This window comes from Elgaria multicarinata, chromosome 5 (assembly GCF_023053635.1).
Source record: "Elgaria multicarinata webbii isolate HBS135686 ecotype San Diego chromosome 5, rElgMul1.1.pri, whole genome shotgun sequence".
NCBI lineage: Eukaryota > Metazoa > Chordata > Lepidosauria > Squamata > Anguidae > Elgaria > Elgaria multicarinata.
This window is the reverse complement of record NC_086175.1, coordinates 32,661,110-32,680,699: the sequence shown is the minus strand read 5'-3', so window position 1 is coordinate 32,680,699 and position 19,590 is coordinate 32,661,110. Positions and strand designations below refer to the sequence as shown.

Genomic DNA, 19,590 nt, shown 5'->3' with positions numbered 1-19,590 from the left:
TTTATTAAATAAATAACTGCATAACAGAAATCCAAGATAACAGCTATATTATTATTGCACAACTTTTGACAAAACTGGTACGTATTTCTATCACAGAGAACAGCTTAATGAAAATTTGGGGTAGGATTTCTAATTGCAGAAGTTCTCAATTCTTCTTGGGCCAATTCAATATTTGAAGCAACATCAAAAATTATGGTGCTTGTGACTTTGCTTTTTATTCATTCCACATAGAAAAGCATGCAGTATTAATGTAAAACAGTACAGTATTCATGTAAAATGCTCAGTGCACATTCGGTAAACAAGCCATTAGCATAGCAACCCATTTTTATGAACTACACAGGCACAAATCACACAGCCTTGTACAACAGTGGAACTTTTTTTTTTTTTTTTTAGAAAGTTAAAAGCAGTATTTAATTAAGAAAAAAGACACAAAAAATAACTGGGTTCTCCGTCTTAAGCAAAAAGGCATTTTTTTCCAACTGAAAACTTGCCAAAGGGGAGGGAGAAAGACAGATACTAACAGCTACACACTGAAACCTACCAATTCAGCAGAGAGAAAGAGAGAGAGAGAGAGACCAACTCATGCAGATATGAGCAGGCAAATGTTTTATTCTGAAACCCAGGTTCAGAGAGAAGCTGGGCTTAAGCAACAGCTGCCACCATATTTTTGCACAAGAGAAGCCACCCCACAGGTGCCTTACCCACATAAAGATTGGTTTCAATGAGAAACCGTTTTGAAGATCTGTCACACCCTGTAACTGGACATTGAGCAGCTCCTCACAGGATAGAAGACGTCATATAACCCAACACTAAAAAAAGAAAAGAAAACGAAAAACATGGTGTCTAAAACTGAAGACATCTATCAAGCGATGAACGTGCTGAAGATTTCTTCTTCAGCAAAAGAGCTCCATACTCTACAGAGAGACTCTTCAAGCTCCGTCACTCAGTATATAAGTCCTGGACAGACTGAGGTCAAAGGAGGACTCAAGAAGAATTCACGTTTGGGCGGGAGAATCGGAACATTTTCACATCAGCACTAAATATATATTTTGTTTAGAAAAAGGAACATCAACAAGGGAATCAGTTCTTGGTTGTTTTGGATGGACTTGCACTGGACAGGCTGCTCTGAATTTTCCTTTTTGCTGACGCATGGATACTTTTGGCTTTTCTGTCGGGTATGAAGGAAGGTGACCACGGAGACTGGAGTTGGTTGTGGAGGTTTTGTAGCTCAGGGGCTACCTTAAAGAGAGGGGACTCAAGCTTGTGCTCGTCAAATGATCCCCGAGAGTTACTAAAGAGAAAGCTTGGGGAAAGTTCTCGTTGAAACAAGAAGCTCTGAGGTTTCATTTCGCTCGTTTCTGAAGTCCGGCCTGCAAAGAGTGGGAAAGGCTCAGTGATGTCTAACGCGGACGGAGAAAGGATTGGAAAAGTTGTGGGTTTCCACTCATTCTCCTCTTCCGAAGGATCAGACGACAGAGGACACTTAAGAGTGCCTTGCTCCTTCCGTTCCTTCCTATTCTTCTCGTTTTCGTTTAAGAGATCAGGACGTTGAGCTGCCTTGCACGAATTATCCAGGTCAGAAGACGACTTGGAAGTATAATAGGGACTCTTGCTATTGTCTGATTCCGACATCATGGAATCCAGTTCAGAGATTTTATCAAGGTAAGCGGCATCCATCGACGCCTCGCTAGAGGTTCTGGTGCGATTCATTTCCGAAGAGCGAACAGAATGCAGTTTTTTAGGCACAGCCGGACTGTGCGTTTTATCGCTGGATTTCGCCGAAGACTCTCCCGAGTTGCTCGTAACAGCGGTTGGCTCTGAGCCTTCAAAGTCCAAGTTCTCATCATAGCGCGGCTGGCATCTGTTCCAAAACACGGGTTTGTCCGACGCAAAGCAAGTCGCCTTGTTTTCACCGCCCTCGCAACTGCTTGCGCTATGTTCAGAAGAGTCTTTGTTGCCGTCGTCCGACGCCTCCCCAAAATCCTCAAATTCCAGTTTCCTTAGGTAGGTGGACGGCTCTCTTGTAGTCTCCTCTTTCCCAGCAGGTTCGTCCTTGTTGCTTGGAGTGTTTAGCTGGAGGCAACTGAGTGACAAAGGCGTACACGGATCTGGAAGGTCATAAAGCTCTTCTTTGTAAGGGACGCAGTCTTCGATTTTATCCCACGTTTGCTCTGAACAGGTATCCATATCAGAGCTCGCTATATCCAAGAGACCCTCCTGGGGGCCCGTAAAAACATCCCGTGCAGCGGAGCCCTGCGCAACGGATTCGTCCGAACCACCCTGGCTGGCTGAGTTTAAGCAGACATCATTGCTGCTGCCTAACAGTCCGCTCCCAGCCGGCTGCTCGAGATCATCCGGGCTATGGGTCGCACACAAACAGTTTTGACTGATGTGCTCTTCTGGGCTTTCCAAGAGTGCAATCTCGTTGGGGGTACTTTCACTCGCTTTCTCCTCCATGGAAACGGCAGCTTCGCTTTCGGGACTGGCAGTTTGCCTTTGCTCACATTCCCTCTTCAGCTGTGAAACCTGGGACTCCAGTTCCTCTATATATGAGTCACTTCTTTGCAGGGCCTTCTTAAGGCGGTTCGTTTCACGCTCACACTGTTCTAACTTGGACTGGAGTGCCGCTACGGTAAACCTCCCAAACCTGCAAGAAACCAAAATGCAAGAATTTAAAAATCATTTTATTAAAGCAGGGGAGGAATCCCGAATCTCACACAAATGACATAGAAAGAGCCATAGTGAATCAGACCAAAGGCCTATCTAGTCCAGCATTCTGTTCACACAGTGGCTGGTGACTCACACCTCTGGCAAAGTGGTTCCATGAGAAGACAGACATAACTTAGTCTGGGCCAGGAAACACTGGAGCATTGAGTAGGAAAAGAAGGTGACAGGCCAGCCTTCCTCAACCCAGTGCCCTCCAAATGTGTTGGATTACATCTCCCATCATGTTGCCTGGGGATGATGGGAATTTCAGCCCATCAGATCTGGAGGGTGCCAGGTAATAGACCTCTTAGGGAACCTTCTGCATGTTACTTGTCCTCACAGCAAGAGAAGGGCACAGATATCAAGGCCAAGAGATGGAAGAATGTGGGCATATGGGAAGGCTAGCAACAATCAGAGCCATGTCTGCCTGCTTTTTCCTGTAATCTTTTCACCAAGGCTTGGAGCACAGACTCCATAGATAGGCCATATAATTTGGTGATCATCTTGCACTAAACTGTGAAGAAACAAACACTGGGCACAATCCATCCTGGTGTAGCTCAATACCTCCATGCAGGCAAATTAGCATCAAGTTCCAAAGAGCCCTAGTGCTGACCCTTGGAAGGCAGAGGTACATGCTGAGAAAACAAGGCCAGAAGCCTTGATATACCTGCTCTGTACATAGGCCTCTGTATGTGGTTTGGTTCTGGAGGACTGACTATCCAGGTCAATCTGACACTGCCAGAAGAGTTATGGGCCATCTGTTGATAAGGTATAATGAAGAAGTTTTCTTTGAACTATCTTTGTTTTGCTTTAGAACTTTGCTGACTGCTAATTGGTTAAGAAGCTACTATGTATAAATATACCTGCGTTTCACACTGCCAGTTGAGAAGTTCTTTGTCTGTAGAACTTTCTCCATACAGCTGTATTACGCTCAATAAAACAGAGTTGCCTTACAACCAAAGTGGATTTTTATCTTTGGCAGTACACACTGTAGCTCCTCGCTCTTTATCAGCAGAAGAAGGTCCACGTGTTTCCACAGCCTCCTCCAGCATTCCCTCTTGATTACTCAAATGAGATTACTCAAACCTGGGACTCTATTGGATCGTATGCCAAATCCTAAATGCTTGGGTGCTTTGGCCACACCAGGATGTATCGTGGCCATATTTTTGAAAAGCTAAGGAAAGCACCAAGTGGAAGCATGGTCATTATGCTCTAGTTAGAATTTTAAAAATTCCACATTTATTATTACTATTATATATAAAAAAAGGGAACAGAGAATACTTTCTCTCTCACAAAGTCTATGGCTGAAAATTAAACCATTAGCAGCGCTAAGGAAATAACAAGCAGAAGATTACCCTTCCAGGGCTGGACCTATCCATTCGACTCAAATATGCATGAAGAATTATCCCCTAAAACAATGGCAGAGATTTATGATAACATTTGAACAGCAGTCCACATCTTGAAATATTTACATTCAATCATTTTCTTACCGCACAGCAGCGTTTTACAATATACATTTCATTCACAATGTCACCTTGTCAAATATAAAAATGCCAAGATGAAATTCAGTAATTGTCACCATCCTTTAGAGGCTTTTTTTTTTTAAAAAAAGAGACTCATTTGGAGCCTTGCGATTATATTCCTCTCTGATGTATAGCTTTCACTCAGCCTCTGCAGGGATAGAACTGTAAAAAAAAATTTTTTTTAATATTTTTTTTTATTTTAAAAATCTCTTGCAATGCTGCTTGTTTCTTTGGAGCTTGATGCCAACAACTTCAAAAACATAGCAACCGCCTGAGCGAAGTGGTGATCTGAAAAGCGTTTACGCAGACTAGATCACTTTGCTTCACAGTTTACTTATTCTTTAGATCTCTCAAGGCACGAGGCAGAGTGCTGACTGACTGCTTATAAGGTCCCAAATGGCTTGGGACCTAGGTACCGCCCCATCACGAGCCCGCCTGTACGCTCAGGACTAAAATCAATGACCCTGTTCAGATGACACACTATGCCAAGGTGGTAGTTAAGCATTTCGAGCTAGAGTGTGTCATGTGAACCATTCCTACCCATGGCAGCTACTTAACCGTGGTTTAAACATGCTCACTAACCATTTGCTGCAAAAGTGCAGCACCTGGTGAAATTCCCTCTTCATCACAACATTTAAAACTGCAGGAGCCCTGCCCTCTTTTGTATCTTGTCACTCTAGTATAGGGACTGTAACTTTAACTGTTGTGATGAAGAGGGAATTTCGCCTGGTACTTTATGCATACAAATGGCACCTGCTGAAATTCCCTGTTCTATGCAACTGCTAAAGATACCGGAGCCCTGTCCTCCTTTTCATAGGGTCACCTATCTTTTCAGTGGTGGCACCCTGGTTTATTCATTTCTTTAAAACATTTCTTAGTTTTCTTTCAGAGCAGAAACCCTCCCAAGGCAGCTTACAACTATACATAAAGCAGAATAAACATTAAAAACAATAAAAGCGAACAGTAAAAATGATCAATAAAAACAACAAGGGCAGTAGCAGCAAAACAGTAGTCATTTATGAGAAGGCCATAGTGAAGTAAAACATTTTTAAGGCCTTCTTAAAAGCCTGTAAGGACGATGCATGGCAGACCGCTGGTGGGAGTTTGTTCCACAGGTGTGGGGCCACGGAGACCTATCTAATTTCTCTCATTGGTGGGCAGGTGAGAAGAGCCTCTCTTTTTGATCTTAAAGTGTGGGCAGGTTGATTTGGGTGAAGGCGGTTGTGGCGTTACACCCCACAAGTCCGTTCCCTAATGTATTTTTAGGGATTTGTAAGTCTATTGTGTTTAGAATGTTGACCTGAGTGGGTGGAGATTGAATATCTTAGGAGGGGGGAGGAGGTTATATAAGGGAATGACTGAGGTGATAGTGGGAGTGTTTTTAAAATACTTTGGTTCGAGGGGAGATTAGAGGATCAGGGTAAAGAGGGTTGTCTTTTGAGTGTAGTGTGCAGATAGTCAGTTGGTATATATTAAACAATCCTGATAATAAAGTTCAAGAGAGAAGGTGTGAGAGAAAGGAAAGCGTGTATGAGAAGAGAGAAAGGATTGGATGAGAAAGGATTGGAAGGGTCTGAAAAGTTTTATTCTGAAACAAAGTTTGTGAACATTGAAATAAATTTTTATTCAGTTTGTTTTACTACCACAAAAATCCCACGTGTCTCCTTGGCATTTATAATCTGCAGTTATATACATATAACACCCGTTCTGACATTAATTCACCATCAGCACATATCATTCACAGCACATTATTTTATTCCTGAAATTATTCCTGTTTAACCCCTTTCTCCACAGAGCTTGCAGAAAGGTGGTGTTTGTCCCTCACCTCAGGCTCATAAAGTGGTGGTGCTTTGCTTGAGCAGGGAGTATCCGTGGACAGGCTTGTGGTAAAGGGCCTGTGTCGTGGCACAGCGCTTCTCCAAGTAGCTTGGTCCCAAACCATTTAGGGCTTTAAAGGTCAAAACCAGCACTTTCAATTGGGCTCGGAATTGTGGAATGCTCTCTTATAGGCTTTCAAAGTTTTTTGCTCTATTTTTATTTCCTGTCGCTAGCTTCATTGCGATGCCGTTTTGACTGGGTTAAGAGCTGTGCTTTTTATCCCTTTTTGTTGCACTTCACAGTTTTAACTTTTTGTTTGTGACCAGCCCAGTCAACTTTGTGTTGAGGGGCAGCATGGAAATATTGTAAGTAAAGGCATTAGAATCCATGGCTGGCTTGAGACATTTGCCACCTGAGGCTGAGAAGATGGCACCCCAGCCATTCCGTGTATAAGAAGTTGACTGGGACATTACTTCAACACGGGTGATAGTACAATGTCTTCCACTGCACCTACAGGCAGCAGATCTGTTTAGGGATTGCAGGGCGAGCACACGTGGCACACACAGCTGTCCTCTAACTTTTCCACATGTCTCCCAGTATCTGCCACCTGAGGTGTTTGCTTCACTCTGCCTAATGGTAGGGCCGGGCCGGCATTCATTCCTTTCCCTAGCCCCTCAGCTTTCCTACTACAGCCCTGACTCTGCTGGTGAAATGGGACATATTCTCATAACTGGCTCTTCATAGACACACACACAGCTTATTCCCTTTTCTCTATGCGACATACAAGATAATTAGTAAGTAAGAGAAGCAAAAAGGAAGAGGTGCGCTGCCTGAACAGTCTAGCATAGTTTCCCCATCGGCTGACAGTGACCAGCCAGATGCCTCAGGGAAGTCCTCAAGCAGAGTGTAAGGGCAACCTCCTTCCCAACACCTAGCATTCAGAATGCCTTCTCTCAAGCACACTCCTTCGCCTTCCCGTTCACTTTCCTCCTCCCATCTCAACCCTACCTCTCAACCAGACAGAGCAGGCGTCAGCCCTATCTATTTAAATGATTCTTTACATAATTAAGTAATCTAAGGGCGCAATCCTGTGCATGATTAGACAGAAAAAAAGCTAGGCTGGTTAGGGAACGCTAGGATCTGTAGGACTTCCCCTCCCCCATCTAATCACACATAGGGTTGCATCCTAAATCTATTATTTAAATAAATACCTTATTTATTTATTTAAACATTTTTAAGCCACCCTTCATCCTCCTGGATAAAACAGCAGTGTACAAATATGATTAAAATAATACACAACACAATAAAACTGCATCTTCATGATCAAACAAGACAAAGTAGAAGAATGTAACACAACGGATAAGAATCAACCAATTAAAAAACCCTTGGGAAACGAAAAGGTTTTGAGCTGGCATCCAAATAGCTGCAATGTTGGCCCCAGACACACCCGAATTGGGGGGGGGGGAGATATGCCACAGTTGGGGTGCTGCAACCGAGAAGGCTCTCTCCCTTGTTGACACATAACATTCCCAGTGTACTTGGATAAAACCCTTCTGTGGAAATTGTGTCCCTTAACCTGCCTGGGACAACAGTAAGGCCGAAGGGAATTCTGAACTTTACCTGATCCTTCGGCTTTAACAGGAACGTGTTAACCCACACTTGTTCTGGAAACCACAACGATGCCCATCACAGGCTTCAATCAGAAAAAAAACCACCTGTTCAAGTCTTCCCCATTTCACAAGTTTAGATCTATTATGTAGATTGCAGCAAGTTGAACCCTTCTCATGAATGATAAACAAAGCCTTCCCCTGGTTTCCTCTGCATGTGTTGGACTACAACTCCCATCATGCTCAGCTAGGTAATCCAACAAGCCTGATAAACATACTTCCCAAAAAGAGCAGGGCGGGGTGGGGGTGGGGAGTGCATTTGAATTTCCTCTGTTTCAGAATACTGCAGAAGGAAAAAGCAAGTTTCAGAGGAAGCATTCAGTTTCTGTCTTCCACAAGGCAAAGGCTTGGATCTTAACAAGGCTTCTGGGATCAGGAGGGCTTCTTCCGTTCATGGACAGAGCCGAGATCCAGCAGAGAAACCTGCTGCTGCAAAGTGGTGAATGAGGGACTCAGTCTTGCCCAATCCTCCCTTCCTCTGGAATGCCCCCCGCCCCATAACACAATGTTCCCGAGGCCCTCAGGAGCAGATTTTTAGGGGGCTCCAAGGGGAAGATCAGTGAAAGTTGCCTCCTACCTTTTGCTAGCAGGACTCTGCTCAGGGGATCTGTCCGCCAGCAGGATCAAACTCAGGATCCCAATTAATGGGTAGTTGGACGTTCAACAGCAGAGGCCGTCACTTGTTGACTCACTGTGTGCCTTGGGCAGGCCACTTTCTCTTCAAGCAGGAGTCCTCCCCCCATCTATACTACACAAGCAGCAGCCAACTTTGCAAGATCCAGCTAGATTGTACTACACATATCTGAGGTGCTCTATGGAAGGATAAATAGATCCAGGCCTCACAGGTCCACTGAGTCGCCACTGTTGAAAGGGGCAACTATTGCATTGACATGGAGGAGTGAAACTGGTCCATGCAAAATATACAGAAGTTTAGCAGAGTTCACTTATATGCAGATCTCGCAAAAAAATTCCAATGGAAGAAATGTGTCATATGTTTATTTAATGCACCCTGCATTAGAGGCGACCTCTAATTTGCTTACCAAGAGAAAGCATTGTACTCTCAAGTGCAGCTTCTCTTAGCAAGCGTCTCCGGACGGAAAAAAGTCAAGCACATTCTCCAAAGCCTCAGAGAAGGGCCAAACTTTTAGCGGCCATGAGGGACATGTCTAGGAAGTACAGATCTAGGAAGACTACATCAGCATATACTAGCCTACCATCACTAAAATTTCCACTGAATTAAACCACAGGAACGTCTTCACGTCTGACCGCCATATTGGAAGAGAACCATCATTTCTCGCTGAAGCCACTATTTTAAGGACACTCTGATTCTGTAGAAGGATGCAGAAATTTCCAAAGAGGCTTCCTGCCATCTGTATTTTTTTTAAATCAATCTATCTATCTATCTATCTATCTATCTATCTATCTATCTATCTAGGGAATTGGCTTAAGTGTTAACAAGTGCAACTCATGCTATCTAGTGTAACTCTGGCACTACAAACTGAATGTGGATGTTTATTCAGTATAATGAGCTCTTGTAGATTTATCTGTTTACTGGGAGAAAATCATTACCCCCCCTCCCCCCTAAAACACACACACTGAACCTGCTCAGACGACATGCTAAACCATGGATAGTCCGCTAAGTCTTTTGCAACAAATGGTTAGTGAGTGCTTTTAAACCATGGTTGTGTAGCCACCATGGTTAGGAATGGTTTTCACAACACGCTGCCATGATGTTTAACTCAAAATGTTTAACCAGTGTGGCTTAGCATTTGGAACAGCCATTAGGTACACTGCAGTGATGTGACGTCACTTCTTCATAGTTTCTTCCACATATAACTTGAATCGTTCAAAATGAAAGAACTCTACCTATCAAGCGGAAAGTATGTGCATGTCACATATGTCCTGAAATGTTTACCCACTTCCACAGATGGTACTGGCTTAATGCTGTTCACCCAGACTGGTTTTCATGTACATGGATCAGAAAAAATCTAAAAACACGAATTTTGGGGGTTTAAGTATTTTTTAAAGAATTTAATAAAAAACCTAGGTTTACATCTACAATTCTCAGCATGCCTTGGGTGGAACTCCCAGCATGCTTTGGGTGGGAGGCCAGACTTACTGGCCTTTGGCGGCCATTGTGATTCCTAAATTCAGTCTCAAGCAGTCAACCCAATTCCACATGAAAGGACACCACCCACATAAATGGGCTGCATCCATTTACAGTGCCTCCTCCCACCTGCCATGTGTGGTTTTAAAATCATAACTAGATACAACATCGTGTCTTTGAGCAGCCAAGCTCTGGACATGCTCAAAGGCACCCCATCCTGATATCGGTTTTCTCAGAAACTGAGGGAAGCACACACACAGCCTTCATCCTTAAGTGGGACGGAGGGAAGGAGGAAGCACTCTGTGTATGCCCAGAAACAAAAACAGGCTTGACGAAGGGGGGGAAAATGCCTGGCCTAGTCCCAGCCCTTCAGTACAGGCTCCTGATGGAGCACAGAGAAGCAAAAGAAACTAAGCCTAACCCCTTGCGATTAAAAGCGGTGAACTGGGGAAAAGGGGTGGAAAGACTGCTGATAGTTCCACTATCAATGGTCATATACAGGTAATTGCTTCAGCAATTACCTGTATATGACCCATTGATAGTGGAACTATCAGCAGTCTTTCCACTCCTGATAGAGCACTTCATAGGTGAGAAATGCGGGCTGAGGCAATCCCAGCAGGACTTGGCCAAAGTTGTGTGTGTCCACTGACATCTGCTTACCTCCCCTCCTTGGCGATGCTACTCCTCGATGTTCTGTCAAGGAGCAGCATCAGCCACAAGAGGAGGAAAGTGCCTCTCAGAGGACATGGGCACCTAAGGGCCTCCAAAGGCATGCTGGGAGGTGTAGTACTGGCATCACTATCTCTCAGTCCTAACTCAGCTCCCACTAACAGACTTTCCCCAACTGCCACTAACTCCCCACACCATTCCATTCTAGCCTTAGCTTTCAGTCATTCCTCCATTCACTCTTCTGTTTCAATAGCTGTCAGTCATTCCTCCATTCACTCTTCTGTTTAATTTGTTTTAAAGTTACTTCACAGGCCTAGGACAGGCTTACCTTGCAGGGTTGTCATGAGGGTAAGAGAGGGGGGAAATGAATTTAATTTGTTTAAAGGTTAACTCACATGCCTAGCACCGGCCTGCCACTTTAAGATAGTGGATCCGCTTCCCTACTATATGTTATTCAGATATCTGGGCGATGCCGGGTATATTTTGAAAACATGTTTTTAGGGTTGCATCTCTTTTAGCTGGTAGAAAAGGTGTTGTGTGTCCTGATCTTTTTTGAAGTTTAGACACCTGCTCTGGCCATGGCATGATGGGAGGTGTAGGCTTTTCAGGTAAAACCAAAAATGTGGTTTATCATGAAGCTCTAATTTAAAATACAGTTCTTATTAACACAATTTTCCATTTATTCTAACAAAACAATTTACTAACTCAACCAAACTAAAAAAAACCAACCAACCTGAAGATTAATAAGTTGTATAGAAATTTATTATATATCAAATAAATGTTATAAACATTATTCACAGACCCGAGTAATGCTGGGCATATCAGCGAATACATACATACATACATACATATATATATATATATATATATATATATATACACATACACACACACACACACACACACACACACACACACACACACACATATATATATATATATATATATATATATATATATATATATATATATAATGTTGTTTCTTCCCATATCACTATCCTTCTTCCCCAGGATCCAGACGGAACGAAATTATTGATCCTGGCCCATGTGACTGCCATAATCTATACCAGCCTTCCCTGACCTGATGCCCTCCAGATGTATTGGACTGCAACTCCCATCATTCCCAGCCATGAGAAGTTGCAGTGTAACACATCTGGAGGGTACCAGATCGTGGACTGATCTATACATTACTGGAGCAGCATGGCGAAGAGGCCACACAGGAGCTGGCTCCCACACCATGGTAGCTTGGCCCTTCATCCTACAAGTCCAGGAAGCGAGACAGAAGCTTGTGTGTGGCTCCTTCAAGAGAAGGCATTCACACTTCTATTCCAGCACAATAGAAAATGGCATTCTCCTCTATTCCAAATCAATCAAGATCTTGCCTTGAATTTAATCCAGAGGAATGAATGTGAAATGTTTACAATATCCGCACGTGAGTTTTGGAGAAAATGGGTAATAGCCATATTACTGATGGAGGAGTAACACGAAAGAGATGGGCTTGTACCAGAGGCTCCTACTTCTGTAGCCCCAGGCAGAAAGCAAGAACAGGGGGCTGATCAGTTTTCTGGTAGGTTGTCAAAAAACTCTGTTTCACACTTGGCTTACTTAATTCCTGCTGGCAAAAAACTCTACTTCACTCTTGGCTTGCTTAATTAATTGACGCCTCCAAGGCAATTAACTGTGTGTGTGTATGTCTGGAAAGCAAGGACCTGTGCAGGACAAATGCAAGCATACATACATTCTCCAGTAGACTTCAATGTGTATATATGGTGGCCTATGCATATAGCCATGTTTAGCTTATAAATGGCTGCTATATGTATGCTGGCCTATACATGGCTATATGCATAAAGGCCTATACATGGCTGGTCAGCTTGGTGGGTGATCACAGGCTGCGCAGGTCTGATCTATGCAAAGCCAGGAAACTATATAGAAAATTGTTTTCCAGATCAAATCAAAGAGTGATTCTTACAACGGTTTTGTATGGTTAACAGAGAACCAGCTTGGTGTAGTGGCTAGAGTGCTGAACTACATACCCGAAGATGACGTGGATTCAAATACCCAAAGTATGGTTGATCTCCGGCTGGCCATTGTCTGTCAGCCTGACCCTGCCTTATGAATAAGCCCACAAAAAGGGTAATAGTCCAAAATTACGAGGAGAGAGACTAGTACCAGTGTTTCCACAATGGCTGTGGAGGTGGGGACTTCTCTTCCCCCATGGCCAGCACGGAAGTGCAGCAGGCTGGTGGAAGAGGGATGGCCATCTCCTCTGGATGGATTATTTTATGTTTCCCCTCACGCCCACAAATATTCCTTGAGTAACCAGCTGCAGTTTTACCTGAACTTGGTTTTATCAGAACCTTGTTTAAAAAATAATAGTAATCTTTTAACATGGCGTTTTTATCCTTTGGTCCTTTTACCCTATCTGTTGTTCACAGATAGAGATCTTTTGGATGTGGAGTGGTATACAAATATTGTAAATAAATTACAAATAAATAAATATATCCATGTTAAGGAGCCTGTTGTCGGAACCCCTGTCTGGCAACAGGCTGCATAGAATTCCTTGTTGCTGGGGGCAACCAAGCAAGCTCTGAAATACCAGGCTGGCCTAACCTACCGCATAGCGTTGAAAAAGGCAGGCCAGCTCCATCTCTAGTTAGCCCAGCCTTCCTCAACCTGGGGCGCTCCAGATGTGTTGGTCTACAACTCCCAGAATGCCCCAGCCAGCTGGCTGGGGCATTCTGGGAGATGCAGTCCAACACATCTGGAGCACCCTAGGTTGAGGAAGGCTGAGGTTAGCCTGTCGCCCTCCCTCATCAGAAGGCCAACACCAACTGCCTTGTGAGGGAGAACCCAGGAGAGGGAGGGAGACAGACTGAGAGAATACTCAGGACCTACTTCTGATGGGCTGTGCAAGATAATGTATCTATTGGATTTTTTGATTTTTTATGTAGACTCCAATCGTAAAACATGGCAGAAATGTACAATAAAAAGGGTGTGTATCTGTCGATCTGGTAGCGCCATGGAGGTGAACCTAGTCACCTGAAACTTGGCACGCATACTCTGGGTTATTTTGATTTTTGAAATGCATTAAATAATTTTAATTTTAGTTTGTCAATGTGGTTGGAGCCTGAAGTAACATCTTCAGCCACAAGGCGCAAACTTTGCTAACCGTACAATAGGAAACCAGGGGAGATTAGGAAGCCAAGGGACGGTTATATGCCTGCCCCCTCCCCCTGCTATGGGGCAGCCCCCAGCTCATCAGGAGACTGGAGTGGACAGACTCCATGGCAGGGGTCAAGCCTAGAAATGCCAATGGGCACAGCTTTACTTAGGTGAGGCGGGTACAATGTGTCTCACTCTTGACGATAAGTTCTCTCAAAGGCTTCACTGTTTTCAAGCTAGGGGTTATTCCAACCCATCCAAAGCCAGGCCTATTTGCTAGTTCTTATAAAAAATAAATAGCATGGGGGATGGGTGGAGGAGGTAATAGGAGTCTATGGAACAATCAATTATTATTATTATTATTATTATTATTATTATTATTATTATTATTATTATTTATTTATATAGCACCATCAATGTACATGGTGCTGTACAGAGTAAAACAGTAAATAGCAAGACTCTGCCGCATAGGCTTACAATCTAATAAAATCATAGTAAAACAATAAGGAGGGGAAGAGAATGCCAACAGGTACAGGGAAGGGTAAGCAGGCACAGGGTAGGGAAAAACTAACAGTAGAAAGTAACAGTAGAAGTCTGCACAACATCAAGTTTTAAAAGCTTTAGGAAAAAGAAAAGTTTTTAGTTGAGCTTTAAAAGCTGTGGTTGAACTTGTAGTTCTCAAATGTTCTGGAAGAGCGTTCCAGGCGTAAGGGGCAGCAGACGAAAATGGACGAAGCCGAGCAAGGGAAGTAGAGGCCCTTGGGCAGGCGAGAAACATGGCATCAGAGGAGCGAAGAGCACGAGCGGGGCAATAGTGTGAGATGAGAGAGTGTGAGATAGTGTGAGAGAGAGGAGAGCTGTAGCTTTTAAACATTCCATGTTTAAAAGCTACAAATGATTAAAAAAAAATTCCACCTTTTGAGACCAAACGTGGCATCCAAGTCTCAAGGAAGACAAACCATCCAAGATCCCTGTTTAACTCATCCCCAATAGACAGACAAGGCCGCCCCACCAGCCCTGTCAACATCACTGCAACCTCATTTACGGCCTTCCAACAGTTAAGCATGGTCAAATGAATAATGCACGACAGGGCTTAAAATATTTACATACTTCTGGGGCGATCGGCTTCCAACCTCAGCCTTCAGCCGCAAGTTCTCCCTCACAAGGCTCCCGTTTTCCAGCCTCAGTTTCTTATTTGCCTATATGGAAATTAAGAGGATTAAGCATAAAGCGGCAGCAGCAGCAGCAGCAACAACTAAGCAGTCTTTCAAAGACAAACCATTTAAGATTTTAAGGGGGCAGATTTAAAGTAGCAACAGTTAATACAGGCCTTGCCTCCCTCCATCTCCTCCCACGCCACCACGCCCAATAGGGACACCACTTAAAAATTACCCTGGGAAATGGCTCGCGAAAACTGAAGAGAGAAACAGACATTTTTAATTTATATTCCCAAAATACGCCGCGAGGGCTTCTATCCAGGGAAATAAACAAAGCCGTCTTAGTTCAGCCTGACAGTCATTACGGGGGATATACTAATGGCAATTCCATGTTCCCCCCTCCCCCTCCTCCACATGACTAAATACTTTAAATGCATTAACATTACAATGTGCAGGTATCAGCAAAATGAATGTTGAACAGCGTCCTTACTCTCCCAAACAGACTAAGATTGCCCACTGGCGCACTTTTTTCTTTTCTTTTTTTAAAGGCGCACACACACAAACCAAATCTACGATGACAACTTATTGGATATCTCTCTTTGGTATCACTTCCATGAATGTACTAGTAATTAGCCTTTTGTGTGACAACATGGAAGTCATAGAATCATAGAATAGCAGAGTTGGAAGGGGCCTACAAGGCCATCGAGTCCAACCCCCTGCTCAATGCAGGAATCCACCCTAAAGCATCCCTGACAGATGCTTGTCCAGCTGCCTCTTGAATGCCTCTAGTGTGGGAGAGCCCACAACCTCCCTAGGTAACTGATTCCATTGTTGTACTGCTCTAACAGTCAGGAAGTTTTTCCTGATGTCCAGCTGGAATCTGGCTTCCTTTAACTTGAGCCTGTTATTCCGTGTCCTAATAAGTCAATCTCCTCCCCCACACATTAAGTCTAAGCTAGGATGTACAAAAATTTCAATCACAAATCATGCAACTGTGTCCTATTCATGACCCTGAATGCAAGCAGGAACAGAATTCTCAGTATTATTTTTTTTTGCAATTTTATGAATTTGTGTTTGAAAGGGTGCAATTGCGCCTTTCCAAAAACACGCACTTCTGCAAATGTGCATTCTGCCCCCCTCCCCAAATCCTCATTTTCACACTTTTTAGCCTATGGGTGGGGGGGAGTGTGCATTTTGGATGAGCATTTTTGAAAATGTACACTTTTCCTGTTCGGGGGGGGGGGGACTTGCGGGGATGGGTGGGCAACATTTTGCCTGTTCAGGGCCATGATCTAAAGCAGGGGTGGGCAACTGGTGGCCCGCCAGATGTTTTCGCCAAAAGCTCCCATCGGCTCAAGCCAGCATAGCCAATACTGATGGATGATCAGAGCTGCAAGCCAAAACATCTGGGGGACCACAGTTGCCCACTCCTGTCCACTCAAGTATGCCCAGTCCACTTGAAAGACCAAAATACAGGACTATTTACATCATCAGCAGATTCAAGTGGTAAAGCCTGCCTGGACTCTACCACTTCAAGCTGCAGGTAGTGAACGGTATCTTCAATGAAATATACCCCAGGCAGGGTAGGGATGGGTAAATCTGTTGAGAGAACATTAGTTATTGGGAAGATTAAATACATAAAGAATATGTATCTACATGAAGAATATGTATACATACAAAAAATAAATATGTATACATACAAACATAAATAATAAAGTGCAAACTTGTTGAGGTTCTTGTTTTTCTACTGCCAAACCCTTTCTGACTCTGGTCTTCATTGGAAACAAGGCTTCCCCCATGCACTACCCACCCTTGAAGTTCATATGTAGTTTCGTGTGCATGTTTCTAATTGTGTGTATTATTTGTACACATTTCTTAAATGCACATATTTCCCCCCGTTGAAAATAGCCGTTCTGGGCACATTTTCAGATGTACCTATTCTTTACATGCACCTTTCAAATGTACCCATTTTTTTTTGTATGCATTCCTCTTCCCCCACCCCCACAAAATAAATAAATAATTGCAAGCCTTGGAAATGTACAGTTTGTTAGAGAGATGCATTCCATTTTGTTCCGTGTTCAGTCTTAGAGGTGAAAATTGAGTATTCTTGTGAACCAAACAAATGTCTCACTTACCCTGGGCACACAAAAATACATTGTCAAGGAGAATAGCAGGCTAAACCTTTCCCCAACATGCTTGCTTCCTACATTTAGGTATTTTTGCTCCCTGGTGAGAAACATCCAAATATGCCACTTGCTATCTGAAGCCTGGTGGTACAGTCCCAAAAAACTAATCCACTTGAATGTGCCAATCGTGGGAACTAGCCCCTAAGTATGGAAAGAATTCAATATAGCATATTTCAAGAGACCTCCAATGTGCTGAACTCCATCTGTTTTAAGTCACTGAGGCATGAGGCGTACGGGTAGGATCCAACTGTGCCCCAGCCCTAAGGATACTGTGCTAGTGTAAACCAATGCTTGTGCAACATAATTAGCACTCGCTCAGGCAATGGGATTTGCTAGGGCAAATTTCAGGAGCAAATCACCCCTTACGGCCTTTGCCTTAGCAAGGATGTACCACCTCTCAACCAACTGGATGATGTTTGCAAATCAAAAGGGTGCCAATCAGAGATGTTTCATAGATTATTGGAAGCCTGAAAGGCATCTGGTCATCAATACTTGGGGGGTGGGGGACCAACAGTCTAATACAATTAGTGGCTACTGAACTGGCAAAAGCTAAAAGGTCAGTGGGCAAAACAGGGAATGTTTGACACTCATAGTGAATGTTTAACTTTAGATTGTCAGAAGAAGAAGAAACTTGGCCAGCTGACCAGTCAAATATTGGTAAAGCATTTAAAACATTAAGTGATTATAATGGTAAGAAAGAGTAGAGAATAGTGCTAGATGCTATGTTCTAGAAGACTCTACAATCACGCCTGTTCTAGAAGACTCTACAATCACGCCTGTTCTAGAAGACTCTAGAATACACATCAGATCACATGGATGCCCATCTCCACATCGGCTTCTTGGTAGTCTCAACCCCTGGGGAATTATGGCTGTGTCAATGTGATGGCTGCCATTAATACTGATACCTCCTTATCCCTCTATTAAGCTGGAGGTATTCCAGGTGGGTGGTTTGCTTGTGCAGAGAGGTAGTGTTCAGCTTGTTCTGGATATGGCTGCACTCTCCCTAAAGCAGCAGGGCCATAGTGTGAGTATGCATCCTGGATCCAGTGTTTTCAGCCTTTTGTGACATGGCACCAAGACTGCAACCGCCACCTGGACAAAGATGGCTTGGACAAATTGACCCATGCTCTTGTAACCTCCAGATGAGGCTACCGTAATGACATTCCATTTGGGGCTGCCTTTGAAGACTGTTTGAAAACCACTGTTAGTTCAAAGTACAGCTCCTCGGCTTCTACCTAGGACTGGGTGATAGGAACAAATCCCAACCAGTGCTGAAATAACTGTGCTGCCTTCCCAGTCTGTTTCTGGGCACAATCCAAAGTTATTTTGCCGATGTAGCTAGCAGATACAGCTTTATTAATCAAAAGTAAAGGCAGACAGATATGGATCAGGACCCTAGTAGGGAAGATTGGGGGGGGGTTAATCCTTTGTCTCCCAGTGTGATTCTGATAGCAATTGGGAGCCCGTGCCTGTAACTTTCATTGCCAAATAGTCATTCAATATTGGCTATGAAAATTACACTTGCAGGGACCAAGGACTAAACTTCTCCTAAGCTCTGCCTCTACCCTTCGCTCCCTGCCCACATGCACACGAGTGTCCCAACCCATATTGGGACCTCCGCACTTACTTTAGAGTTAAAAAAAGAAAGAAAGATGTGGCTGCCAGCTAAATATACAAAGTAATGTGTAGTTTGGGTCTCAGAGTGCTGGTGTTTGCTTACCTTTAAAGCCCTACACACAGGGCCAGCCCTGCCAGGAGGCGGGGTGAATCCCCTGACTCCAAAGGCAGAGTGGGAGGAGCGGCGAATTGCATGCTCCCCCCTCCCCTCCAAGAACATCCCCAGCCACTGCCTCACTCCAGTGAGGTGGCCCTGCACTGGGTGCCCTGGAGAGACCCACTGGCTGCTCTCCCCCTGCAGCATTGGCTTCAGAGGGACAGCAGGGCTTGCAGGACTCTCCGGAGTTGTTATTTTATTTTAATTATTTATTTTATACCCCACCATTTTTCCTCCAAGGAACCCAAGGTGGTGTATATAACCCTCCTCCTCCTCTCCATTTTTATCCTCACAACAACCACCCTGTGAGGTAGGATGGGCTGAGAATCTGTGACTGGCCCAAAGTCACCCACTGGGTTTCCAAGGCTGAGTGGGGACTAGAACACGGATCTCCCGACTCCCAGTCTGACACTCTAGCCACTATATCCCACTGGTTGTTACCCACCTAGCAGCACAAAGTGGGTGCTCCTGAGGTTCCTGCTGGCCCTGCTCACCCACGGCAGGAAAGACCGCAGGATGAGAGGAGCCACCGGGCCTCTCCGGAGCAGCCAGCTGCCTTCTGGTTCACCCTGTAAGCTTTCTGGAAGAAAATCAGCTGCCTGCTTATAAATGAGGGGGGGTGAAATGCTGACTTAGCCAGCCTAGGGCCAAGGACCATTTCCTTCCAGCTGTGACTCTTCCCACATGACAACAATGCAAAGAGCAGGAGATCTGTCACTTCTAAAAGGGATACAAAACAAAGCTAGTTGTGTTGGCCGTAAGAAAAGTCCTAGAATCAATATTGCCGAAACATGTTGGCCATAAAAAAATAAATCCCCCAT

General features: G+C 44.1%; 1 protein-coding gene across 1 annotated transcript in view; it reads right to left on the bottom strand.

Moving 5' to 3' along the window:
- Positions 1 to 200: 200 nt before the first annotated feature.
- The window catches only part of OBI1 (ORC ubiquitin ligase 1), a 34,264-nt gene continuing 14,874 nt past the window's right edge, over positions 201 to 19,590 (bottom strand). Inside the window, exons 5-6 of the mRNA XM_063126076.1 lie at positions 14,763 to 14,851; positions 201 to 2,647 (exon numbers count right to left, since the gene is read on the bottom strand). Coding sequence (XP_062982146.1) covers positions 1,081 to 2,647; positions 14,763 to 14,851 — 1,656 coding nt within the window. The 3' untranslated portion in view covers positions 201 to 1,080. The remainder of the gene's footprint in view (positions 2,648 to 14,762; positions 14,852 to 19,590) is intronic.